Below are 12,836 nucleotides of genomic sequence, written 5' to 3' on the forward strand. Positions count from 1 at the left end.
GTGTCTGTGTGTGTCTGTGTCTGTGTGTGTCTGTGTGTGTGTGTGTGTGTGTGTGTCTGTGTCTGTGTCTGTGTCTGTGTGTGTGTGTGTCTGTGTGTGTGTGTGTGTGTCTGTGTGTGTCTGTGTGTGTCTGTGTGTGTCTGTGTGTGTGTGTGTGCATGGTCTAACGTAGCCAACTTTCATCGTAACATTTAGACTTTTTTAGTTAATTGGGGACAAAACGTCTCAAATTGGGAAAACAAGTTTCAGGTCAGTGTTTCAGGTCAGTGTTTCAGGTCAGTGTTTCAGGTCAGTGTTTCAGGTCACGCTGCAGGAAATGAATCTGTCTGAGGTCGAGTGTGTTGTTGGGAAACAGTCGGTCACTGTCTCAGTCATGCAAGTTTCTTTAAAACATGAAATTAAAAATATATTTTCATAATGTGTCGTCCTGTTTTATGCCTACAACTTTGATGAATTCCCAAACTTATATTATTGTAGCCCTAAAATACACACAATTTGCCCCAGGGGACTAAACAATAAAAAACCCTGTTCACTGTAGTACAATGACTGTTATTAAAATAAAGACAACATATATATTTATAGTTCGATGGAATATCGAGGTCAGAACTTTGTAGTCCCCGTTGTAGCTTCCACATCAATCGATTATTATGAATTGTATTTTATTATTATACTTGTATTATCGTATTTTTGTAATAACTTGATTAATTATTTGATTTGGAACTTAATGCGACCAGGATGCTAACGATGCGCCCGGAACCTTTCTGCCTCGAGGGTTTCCTATCGGATCATTTTAGTAGAAGGAACGTCAAACTACCAAAACAACCAAAGTTTCCGTTCAGTCCGGTGTTTAAAGTTCTGTCGTTTCGTGGAGCAAAGTAACCAAATGTTTTTACCCCAGCGTGTTCATTTGTTATGAAGCTAAGTTCCGGGACAGATGTTAACATCTCGGGTTATTGTTATCGGTCAGCGGTGGCCAAGGTTACTGTAGCTATCAGCTGGCGTCCACTGGCTGTACTGACATTGAGCGCTAAGAACGGTGTTCACTATCGTTGATATCCACGTAAAGAGAACTGATTCAGGTCAAGTACAGGAAGTAACGTCGACGTCCTGCGAGTAATTTCTACACTAATATGAGCTCTCTGCTTTTGTCGCTGCCGTCTGAACTGTGAATCAGGACGAGGTGCGTTCAAGTACCAGCACGGAAAATGGTTTTACTGTGTTTCAATCTATTCAGGGGTGCTCGCTTCTGTGCCCGTCCTGCATACCTGACACGAAACTTGCACCTGAAGAAGCCTCGTATCACTTGTAACGTAACCATTGACTCTGTCCACCTCAGAGCTGCTAAACCTATTTCACCCTGTAGTAATGGGAGGACGATGTGTTTCCGGATCAGTTCCAGAACCAATTTACTGCTGCATCCTGGTTCTGTGCTGACCCGGTGTGGACTCCACTTCCACACCTCCGCCCCTGTGAGGGCCCTGCCTGGGCCCCTGCTGTGGCTCGTGCTGAAACCTCTGCAGAAGCTCATGGCTATAATCCTGGGCAGGTAGGAGATACACGTATCTAAACGGTGACTCAGTGCTGATCCATCAAAGCAGTCACAAAACAAGACCACACCTGTTGTTGAACACAAGTTAATGATGTTTAATTATTGTTAATTCAATGTTTTTTTCAAAGTGAAACCAGTTATGCCGGAACGAAGATGTAATACTAAATGAACACATCCATTTATACATGAGTTAGTACTGAATTCATTAATGATTGATTGATTAAATAATGAACACATTCTCATATTGTTTTAGCAAATATTACAATGACCTGTTGCAATGTTTCTGATAATTAATTCGTTTTTAATTAACTTAAAAAATATATCCTCTTCCATTACCGTAATATGTGTAATATGTGAGCATGCTCAGACTTTCCTGTTACACTCACTATCCTCCTGGCTCAAAAACGATGTCAGTAACTGACTGACTGTGACTGATGAATAAAGTGGCACACACTGGGACTGGGACACTCGTAGTGATTTATCTGGTTTCATCCTGGAGTCGACGGTAGCTCAGTCTCTAGACATCTCTGGGGGGGACTTGACTTTGGAACCGGAGGGTGGCCGGTTCAAGTGCTGGTGCGTACCAGGCACTGCTCGGGGGGCATGTCCCCCCTCACTGCCCCCTCACTCTGACATCTCTCCATTAATGCATGTCCACAGGGTCCTGTGCATGTGTGTATTTCAGGCCTTTGTGTGTGCAGCACGTTTGTAAGCACAGAGTGAAAAGATTGAATTTCCCCTCTGAGATTGATGAAGTATTTCTTCCTCCTCCTCCTCCTCCTCCTCCTCCTCCTCCTTCTTCTTCTTCTTCTTCTTCTTCTTCTTCTTCTTCTTCTTCTTCTTCTTCTTCTTCTTCTTCTCCTCCTCCTTCTCCTCCTCCTCCTCCTCCTCCTCCTCCTCCTCCTTCTTCTTCTTCTTCTTCTTCTTCTTCTTCTCCTCCTTCTCCTCCTCCTCCTCCTCCTCCTCCTCCTCCTCCTTCTTCTTCTTCTTCTTGGACAAAGAACTAAATTTGGAACTAAATTTCAATGCTCCGACTTTTTCTCCGTCTTAAAGGAGCCTCAGAGGATTCTGTTGTGTTCATCCTTCTCCTCTGTAGGCAGAATGTGATTGAAATGCTCTCTGAGTCTCTCTAAGCAACAGAAACACATCTCTCAGACCCCCCCTCCCTTTGTGTGCAGGAGTATCAGGAAGTGGTGGGTGGCTCTACCAGCAAACCGCCGGCAGCTCTTGCACGACTGGGCCTGGCAGCGCCGATGGCACCTGGCAGCGGGGGCAGGTTTTACCATGATGATAGCAGTCCTTCTTCTCCTGACCCACCTGGACGAGTCCCCGTTGACGGGGCGGACACGCCTCCTGGTGTTCAGCAGAGAGAAGTGCATGGAGCTGGCTGCTCTGACCTCAGAGGCGGTGAGAGAGGGACAGAACGTACGATGATGCTTTTTAAACAAGACAACTTCTTTAATGCTTACGTGTGTGTGTGTGTGTGTGTGTGTGTGTGTGTCTGTGTGTGTGTTTCAGTACATGGAGGAGTTTTCAGAGCTGTTCGTCCCAGTCTCTGACCCCCGTCACCAGGTGGTGGAGCGGGTGGTGCAGCACCTGGCACAGAGGAACAAGGACATCCCAGAGATGTCTGATGTCACCTGGAGCGTCCACGTGGTGCAGAGTCCCACCATCAACGCCTTCGTCCTCCCCGTCAGTAACAGATTCCTCTCATGTCATCGTCTCATTTTGTAGCATGCTTAAAGTCACGTCTTCCTTAAAGTCCATTTGAAGCTCCTGTGAGGAGTTCATCGCGGGTCATGAAACACACTGAAATGAACTCCGTCCAGCAGCTTTAAGCTTCACTGTTGCATTTGTTTCTCGGGTCATAAAACACGAGTAGATGAGTTCAAAGTGATTTTCTGCACAGGTGGACCTCACAGACTCACAGTGCAGTGGTTACAGTGCAGGTACAGCTCATGGCTCATGTTTGGATCGTATGTTTTCTTTGACGTAGAACGGGAAGGTGTTCATGTTCACGGGGATGCTGGACACTATGACGGATGTTCACCAGCTCACCATCATTCTGGGACATGAGATGGCTCACGCTTTGCTGGGACACTCTGTGAGTACACACCCTCCTGCAGACTGTTTCCCTGCATGGTTAAGCAGCATGTGAGCTGCTGCAGGGATGAAGTGTTTATGTAACCATCGCTCTGATGCTACGACAAAGCCAACCTCTGTGGTGAACAGTTAATGTCACACGTTCTGTGCACAACCTTCACCAGTAAACATCACTGTCCTGAATGGTTGTAGAATGGTTACTGCACTCCCTAAGCTAATGTAAGGCTATACCGTCTCCACCGCGGTCACGTGACTGTAACAGCCCCTCCACTGAGCTTCACTTGTCTGTGTCCAGTGTGATGATGTTTGTTTGTTTGTTTGTTTGTTTGTTACTCCTGATGGAAAACATCACTGAATGCTAACTGGACTAATTTAGATAACACATGCATGAAGCTGGAGCTGCACGGTGGTGCAGTGGTTAGTGCTGTCCCCTCACAGCTAGAAGGTTCCTGGTTTGATTCCCGGCTCAGACGTAGTGGGCCTTTCTGTGTTAGTCTGCATGTTCTCCCCGTGCATGCGTGGGTTCCCTCCGGGTGCTCCGACTTCCTCCTGCAGTCCAAACACATTTCGTTAGGTTCATTGGTGACTCTAAAGTGCCCGCAGGTGTGAGTGTGAAAGGTCGTCTGTCTCTGTGTGTCACAATATAAGTGTGAAGGAAACAATAAATGAACTTGCTGCTCTCTTTAGTCCAGCTGAACACAAAGGAGTCTTTTGTGTGTCTTTGATGCTTCTTCTTCTTCTGCTGTCAAAGCACCTTGGGCTGCTGTCAGTGGGTGCATGCTGTCTCAGTTTCACCTCCTCATCACTTTGACTGCTCACAACCGGCTGACAGAGATGTTCGCTCTCTCTTCTTCCTACAGCAGAGGTCAACACTCTCAGACAGGGAGGACTCCGGCCGAGCACTCTCACAGGACGTCTTTTGACTCCGTATCTTTCACATTTTTTACAGGGCAGGTGTTAGCATGAGGCTAACTGTGTAGCCTTAGCATCAGGCTAAAGATTTGGTGCTCCTGTTTTACAGGTGTAGACTGACTCTATTGCATCATATTGTTGACTGCAGCACTTCACGTCAAAACCACTTTATGTTCAACAGAAGGGTCACCGTGATGACCTTTAGGCTCATTAATAATCCACATTTTGTTCCAGTAACAACAGTGCAGCTTATAGACGAGAAGTGATGCCTGTTAAATGTCAAATGACCGACCGCACAAAGACCGCACGACGCAGTCTGATGCAGAAAACACTGTTAGCTCTGTGAAGGGCTGCAGCTCCAGAGCGTCAGCAGCTGCTGAGAGCTGCTGAGAGCTGCTGACGCTCTGAGCGGCAGGACAAGTCACTGGAAACACTCAGAGAGCAAATAATGTTTAAGAACAAAGGTTAGTCATTTAGAAGCTCCGCACGCACGCACGCACGCACGCACGCACGCACAGACACACAGAAGAAGTTACAGCTGGAAGTGTTCCAGGTCTCTCCCACACAAGGATGTGAAATATGTTTATTGACCTCCTGTGTGTGTGTGTGTGTGTCTGTCTGTCTGTCTGTCTGTCTGTCTGTGTGTGTGTGTGTGTGTGTGTGTGTGTGTGTGTGTGTGTGTGTGTGTGTGTGTGTGTGCTCAGCCTCACTCTGTATTCAGTTGCAGTGTTGTTGCATCAGCCGATGGTACTGACTCTCTCTGATCCTGTGTGTGCTGTGATGACCAAAGTCCACCTGTTCATTCATCCTCCACTCACCTGTTTTCTCCCTGACGCTCCTTCCTCCTCTTCCTCCTCTTCCTCCTCTTCCTCTTCCTCTTCTTCTTCTTCTTCTTCTTCTTCTTCTTCTTCTTCCTCCTCTTCCTCCTCTTCCTCTTCTTCTTCTTCTTCTTCTTCTTCCTCCTCTTCCTCCTCTTCTTCTTCTTCTTCTTCTTCTGAAAAGCGTGTAATGAAGCGGGCGGTGTTTGCAGACTTTAAACGTCCTCGGAGGAAATGGTTGAAGGAGATTTTAATTAGTTGAAGTGAATGAGCATCGATGGTTTGGATGTGTGCTGTGCTGGGCCGCCTGTTAAAACCTCTAAATCTGTTCCTGCAGAATAGATGGGAGCGATCGATACGTTCCGGCTGACTCGTTCACCTCCCACAAACTTTTTACCTCCATATTTCTCTCCCTTTCCTATTATCTACCTGTCTTTTACTTTCTTCTCTCCCACCTTTCCCCCCTGTCATCCCTCTGCTCCCCTCTCTGCAGGCAGAACAGGCCAGTCTGTGCCACGTGGTCGACCTGCTGTCCCTGATTCTGCTGACAGCCATCTGGGCCGTGTGTCCTCGGGACAGCCTGGCCCTGCTGGGACAGTGGGTCCAGGACAAACTCTCCCAGGTGAGACCCAGAACAGAGTGTCACTGCAACAAATACAGCATCAAAGAAATGATCACACTTACTGTAACACACAAAGGTCACTGACAAGACGACAACACACCTGTACAGTTTGTGATGTTAGTCCCAGATCAGCCTGCAGTGAAACATCTCTTTGTCCCCCTCAGTTGATGTTCAGTCGTCCGTTCAGCAGGAAGCTGGAAGCTGAGGCCGATCACGTGGGACTGCAGTTAGCTGCTAAGGTATTTATTAAACCAGGAAGTACCTTTGATTGAAACCTGGTCATAGCAGCAGACTAACTACAACACAGATAACACAGACATCACAGACACAAGGCAGATACCAGCTCAAACACAGACTGCATCTCACAGCTACATGTTTTTAACAGGTTCATTTTCTTTAACTCGATAATGAAGATGAAGAATACTCTGCAGGTTAGCCCTGAGCTTGTTACGTCTCCCAGCTCAGGGCTAACCCTCGGTACCTGCTGAGGACACCAGCTGGTGGAGGGGAGCTGAAAGACCGGAGGTCTGGGTCAGAAGATTACACAAGTATGAGGGCAGTTTACCCAGCATGCCTTGTGCCCAAATGAATCTGGGGATCAGTAGGTCTGCCTTACTCAGGAAGATACTGTAGAGATGCTTTTCGACTGTCAGTCTGTCTCACACGATGTAGACGGTCAGTAAGAGCCTGTCAATGGCCTTTATAGACAGACCCCCCCCCGAGCAACCTTCACGCGAGTGAGCGACCTGCGCGCGAGCGAGCGACCTGCGCGCGAGCGAGCGACCTGCGCGCGAGCGAGCGACCTGCACGCTGACAATGCCAGTTAAGTCAAAGATCTGAATGGTGCGATAAGGAAGGCCTGCGTGACTCTTTCAGTGATCTTAGGATGCAACAGATGCAACAGATAAGAGAGATGCTGAGGCTCCTGCATTTTGTTTCAGCCCATCTCTCTGCGAGTTCCCCAACTCTGTGGGACGGCAGCACTTTAACATAACAAGACAATATGAAAGATTTATGGTGGTAATGTAGGTAAACCCTGTAATCTGCCTGCAGGACACCAGGGGGCACTATTGTCAAACTAAAGTCAGCCCAGATGGGTATCTCAGCACAGGACAGAGGGATGCCGCTGTTGCTGTGCTTCTGACTCTGACTCTGTGTGTGTGTGTGTGTGTGTGTGTGTGTGTGTGTGTGTGTGTGTCCGTCCAGGCGTGTGCAGATGTGCGAGCAGGTCCTGTGTTCTGGCAGCAAATGGAAATCAGAGACCAGCTGACAGGAGAGCCCGCCCTACCTGAGTGGCTGTCCACACACCCCTCACACAGGAACAGGTTCACTCAGATGGACCGCCTCATACCACAGGTAGACACACACACACACACACACACACACACACACACACACAGTCATCATTATGTCTCAGTTATAGAGGTAAACACATTAAAGCCTCTGTGATCCCTGTGTGAGGACACAGTCCTACACCTGCCTGCTGTTCAGCTGAACGACTGCAGCTCCAGCAGCGGTTGGAAGAACTCTTCATGGAAGTAATGAACCGTCTGGGGAGATGATCTTCCTGCACACGTCTGGGGAGGAGGACAGAGAGGAAGAGGAGAAGGAAGAATCAAGCTTTTAGGGATACAGGAACAACATGTTGACCAAGGGGAGTGGAGACTGAAGGATGGTGTGTGTGCAGAAAGCGATGTAACGTCTGTGTGTGGTTAAAACAATCATCTTCCTCTGTAACAAAAAGGTCTATCTCTGTAGGGATCCTTTCTGTCATGTTGTCACACACTTAGAAGAACAATCTGAGCCTGTCAGTGGAAACAACAAGAACTTTTAGTGGACGACCTTTGACCCATCAAGGATTATGTTGCAGCCATTACAGCCTGTTTCACTGCTGCAGGATGAACACATCTTTGTGTACCTGTGAGTCATTTAGAGCCAATATGTAAAAATAGGACCCAAAACTGGAACACTGCATCCACAGTTACTGTCTCACATGCGCGTGTGTGTGTGTGTGTGTGTGTGTGTGTGGCAGAGACAGAGACAGGTAGAGAGACAGCACAGTGTATGAGGCAACAGCCAGTTTAACCTTGAGTTAGATTGTTGGTACACAGTCAGACGCTTCGAGCAGGAAAGACGAACAGATGGGTAAACCACTAATTGTCCATCAGGTGTCATTGAGTGTGTGTGTGTGTGTGTGTGTGTGTGTGTGTGTTGTATGTCTGTTTATCAGATCATACCCCTGTGTGGTAAATCGACCTCCAGTCGTGGTCGTGGAGGCCGAGCTGCAGCCACAGGCAGTGAAGTGATGAAGACAGTTGTTTTGGGGATTAACCTGTCTGCAGTGTGTGTGTGTGTGTGTGTGTGCGTGTGTGTGTGCACGTGTGCGTGTGCGCGCGTGTGTGTGCGTGTGCAGAGAAGACTCTCACACCAGCAGCTGCAGCAGCACATACGAGGCAGCTCACAGCGGCGCTCAGTGTGCTGAGAGTGATGCATAATGTGATGTTTTTAACCTTGCGCGGGGTGACAGCATCGAGCTACTTAACCCGACTCTTGTGAGGGCACTCCGCCTCCACGAGTGCGCTCATCATCCTTAAGCAAAGCGCATTAAGTCCACTGCTAGCATGAGAGGGAGCCTGTTGAGTGGGAAGCCAAGTGCATGTGTGTGCTCAGAGTCTTGTAGGTGATTCTAAGTGAGAGATTAATGAGTTCGGTGTGTGTGTGTGTGTGTGTGTGTGTGTGTGTGTGTGTGTGTGTGTGTGTGTGTGTGTGTGTGTGTGTGTGTGTGTGTGTGTGTGTGTGTGAGACAGACAGACTGAGAGCTGCTCACACAACCTGTAAGGGATGATTTAAATATTTAAAGTGGAGCTGCAGACTCAGATATCTCAACAACTGCTGCACAGACCGACATGAAATCTTATACAGGTGTTGATGTTCTCCAGACAATGAAGCCCTCAGACTTATGTGACCCTCTGACCTCTCCTCTAGCGCCACCATCAGGTCAGAATGTGTCCAATACTTTGGTTCATGACCAAATACCTAATGACGTTCCCGTCAGACATTTCCTGAGTCTGGAGGTCTTGCACGTGCAGAGTAGGAAGTGTCCACAGCCTCACAGATCTGCTCGTGCAGCTCGGCCGCAGACTGTCCTGATGTTTCTCTCTGTGTCTTTGTTTGTCTCGGCTCCGTCTGCTTCCTTCCTGTAGAATTCGTTTCCCTTCACAGCTGCTTTGTGATGAAGTCTCTCCTCTCCTCATCACAAAGTCACACAGACATGTATCTCAGCTGTTGTCCATCAGTCCTGTAACGTGCTGTTCATGCACTGATCAGTGTGTTAACGAGTGTCTGCTCTCCTCCCTGTCTGTGTCCAGGCTCTGGAGCTGAGGGAGAGCTGCAGCTGCCCGGCTCTTCCTGTGACTGACCCTCGAGCCGTCTTCTCTAGAAGTGTCCGTGTGCTGCTGGAAGACGCAAAGGGCCAGCAGAAACCCCCCCTGCCCCACAGGGGGGCAGCACCTCTCCCCTCTGGACTGTCTGCAGCTCTGCTCGCACAAACTGCCCCCCCCCCTCCTTCCTCTGAGGAGCGACAGGACAGTAAAGACTCCGAGTTCGCTGCTCCTGCTTAAAGATGCTTTTCATTGTCTTTTAAATATCCAAGCACTCGCACAGGGTCGGGCTGCAACTGAAACGATTTCATTATCGATTATCCTGCCAATCACTTCACGATTAATCGATTGTTTTTTAATCCATAAAATGTCAAACTTCTTTTGGACATCAGCTCAGCGGAGCTCAAAGTGAAGTCTGAAAGTTTCTTCTTCCAACCAACAGTCCAAACGCCACAAAGACAAACTGCAGATCCTTCGATTTCACAAGCTTTAAATCAGACAACAGTTAATTTTCTATCAATCAACTCATTGGTTTAGTGACTGTCAGTTGCAGCTCTACACGTAGTTAGTCTCAGCACTGTGGTGAGCAGAAAGTGTCTTAAACTGATGTTAAAGTCAGCGCAGATGAAGACATGGAGGCCCCGCCCACCTCTCCCTGCACAGCTTCATCGTGTGAGAGCGTCTCGGAGCTTCGTGACGACAAAGACGGAACGTTAATGAGACATCCTGTAACGGGGAGGAGCCCAACGAACCTTAAAGCTTCCACACGAGAGATTAATATGTGCATTATACATGAACACAGCAGCAGACCAGAGGAAGCACTTTGTGTGTGCATGTCGGAGGCAGAGGACGACTACATCCTCATTGTGACTGCTGCATTCTCATGCCACACGCACGCACGCACACACACACACACACACACACACACACACACACACACACACACACACACACACACACACACACACGCAGCACTCCTCCTGCAGTCTCAGGGACTTAATGGTGTAAATTCATGCCGGGTTGTTTGCAGGTTTTAAAACAGACTTTTGCTCAGGAATGACAAACATCCGTCGAGCTGAGGAAAGTGATTCACAGGATGTGTGTGTGTGTGTGTGTGTGTGTGTGTGTGTGTGTGTGTGTGTGTGTGTGTGTGTGTGTGTGTGTGTGTGTGTGTGTGTGTGTGTGTGTGTGTGTGTGTGTGTGTGTGTGTGTGTGTGCTGTAACTGTGAAATCAAAAGGTACTACTGTGTTTTCATCTGAACGATCGTTTTATGTGGCAGCTCACAGTCAGTCGGCGCTCTTCACACGGGCGTTTACACCTTTAAGTTCGTTATGTTTTAGTTGCTAATACACTGAACAAAATCCACAGCCACAGGAAGTGATGAAAAAACAAATGTATACATTTAAAGGGCGGGGGGGGCTGTACCGTTTCTTCTCGCACTGTCTCAGCGGTGTTCATGACGAGTCCCTGCTTTACTCATTAGATCGTCTCTATTTTCAGATTCTACTTAAATGTAGAATCTGTCGGCCCGCGACCAGATTGTGTTCTGGTTTCAGTTTATGGTACTTCTGTAATCGAGTAGTACTGACCAATCACGTATCAGCAGGCTGCGGTGTATGCAGGAAACAGTCTGTGTGGAGATCACAAGCAGGCGGCACGTGACTGATGTGACATGATGATGACATGTCAGCTCATCTGATGAAGATACAGCTTCTTATTAATCTCTATAAACAGACTCTGCATGCTAACAGCTAACAGCTAACAGTCTGTTCTAGATCAAAAGTTCAACTTGAGACAAATCTGTTTGACGCTGTGTCACAAAAGCCAATCAGCACTCAGACTTCCTGACTCCCTCGAATGCATCATAAATGATGGCTCCGCCCTCCGTCTCATGTTACAGTAGTGTTCTTCTCCTCCTGAGGACAGACCTGACAAAGCTTCATGTTGTTCCTAATCTGCATCATGATGTTGTTCTTTCAGCAAACTGAAGAGCCGTTAATTAAAGTCGATCACAAGAGAATCTGTTTCTGTTTGGGCTTCATCCCGCTGCAGTAAGCCAGAGTGCAGCCTCTGTGTAACTTCCTGTTTACAGTGAGACTGAGACTCAGCACAGACAGATGAACGGGCGCTCCTCCGGGGGATGGGACGAACCGAGAGATGACAGCGTTTATTTAGCAGACACATCTGGAGGGAGAATTTACCTTTGATCTGAACACACGGTCGCTTCTCGAGCTGCTGACTGGACTGTAAACAATGCAGCGCACGGAGGAGGACGTCTGCGCTGTAAGTCGTTTATCGCTGAACGCTGGATGAACTGTATTGCCCGACATGTTCGCCGTTGCTTCCACAGGATATTACGTTGTCAGACTAAAGCCGGTGGGTCCAGAGACTGCTCATTAGATAATAAGTCTGTTGTCCATGGAGTTTTTCCTCTTTCCTTTAGATGTGAGTGTGATGATTTCCTGTCTTTGAATTGTGTCGCTGAGTATCGATATAAGGAGTCCGCGTGTCTCTGAGAATCTTGTTGTATTAAATCTCCAGAATAATCCAGAATGTTTGTATTGTTGTACATGACCAGAGTAGCATTCGTCTGCCAACACTGTCTCCTGTTTATGTTTTTATGTGGGATGAAATAAAAAAGTGGATTAAATTTGTCCCTCAGTCTGTCAGAGAGTGAAAACTTCTGTTCTGCACATCAGATGTCATCGACAGTTTAATGTTCAGTTCAGTTTAACATTTCTTTTGAGCACGTCAGATTATCCTTCCAGGTTCGTCCTCTGAGTGAGTTATTCCTCTCTCCAGCTCTAAACCTTCTTTGCACGCAGTCAGACATCCACCGCCTCATTCCAGTTAGTTTCTGTGACCACATCCTTCTATATGTTCGGTCTGTTGAGTGGACTTCCCTCCATTTTCTGTCCTGTACGTTATCTTCGACCCAGTCTGGCCTGAGGTTGAGACTGACCCACATTGAGCTCGATGTGTTTCCAGGAAGTTTTACAGCTCACAGAGTGCGTCTGTATCAGAGTCTGTGTCTGTTAGAATGAGAGAGACGGGGTTTATACAGACCTGTACAAAGACGAGAGACCAAGGGAACGAGGTCTTTGGTGTATTAGTGCAAGGGGGGGACAGTGGCAGACGTCTTGATGCCCGGCCTCGAGGGGAAACTCCTCTCCGGCCTCTCTCAGCTGATCACACAGACGTAACGTTTGGAAATCTCACACGAGATTACAGCGAGTGGCTCGTAATCAAATGAAAGCTGCTGGTATTCCCCTCAGTCACTGCTGTGCTTCTGTAACTCTGCCAACTGTTACAACTTCCTGCTTCTTTAAATCAGTGCTGTGATGTCCGCAGGAGCTCCTCTCTGAGCCTGGACCTCCCAGCGTTCTGCTGCAGGGCCTCAGTGTTCTTCTAGAAGTTTCACCTGGAGTTGAAAGATCCAGACTTCCTTTCT

General features: G+C 47.8%; 1 protein-coding gene across 1 annotated transcript; it reads left to right on the top strand.

The window, feature by feature from the left end:
- Positions 1 to 810: 810 nt before the first annotated feature.
- oma1 (OMA1 zinc metallopeptidase) lies at positions 811 to 10,399 on the top strand. The gene is made up of 8 exons (XM_069680368.1): positions 811 to 1,546; positions 2,728 to 2,956; positions 3,068 to 3,241; positions 3,546 to 3,653; positions 5,876 to 6,004; positions 6,169 to 6,243; positions 7,211 to 7,360; positions 9,373 to 10,399. The coding sequence occupies exons 1-8, from the start codon at positions 1,206 to 1,208 to the stop codon at positions 9,622 to 9,624; spliced, it is 1,458 nt and encodes a 485-aa protein (XP_069536469.1). The 5' UTR covers positions 811 to 1,205; the 3' UTR covers positions 9,625 to 10,399.
- The last annotated feature ends 2,437 nt before the right edge of the window (positions 10,400 to 12,836 follow it).

This window comes from Semicossyphus pulcher, unplaced genomic scaffold (genome assembly GCF_022749685.1).
Source record: "Semicossyphus pulcher isolate SPU_LCO1_2020_fin unplaced genomic scaffold, fSemPul1.0.p SCAF_4, whole genome shotgun sequence".
NCBI lineage: Eukaryota > Metazoa > Chordata > Actinopteri > Labriformes > Labridae > Semicossyphus > Semicossyphus pulcher.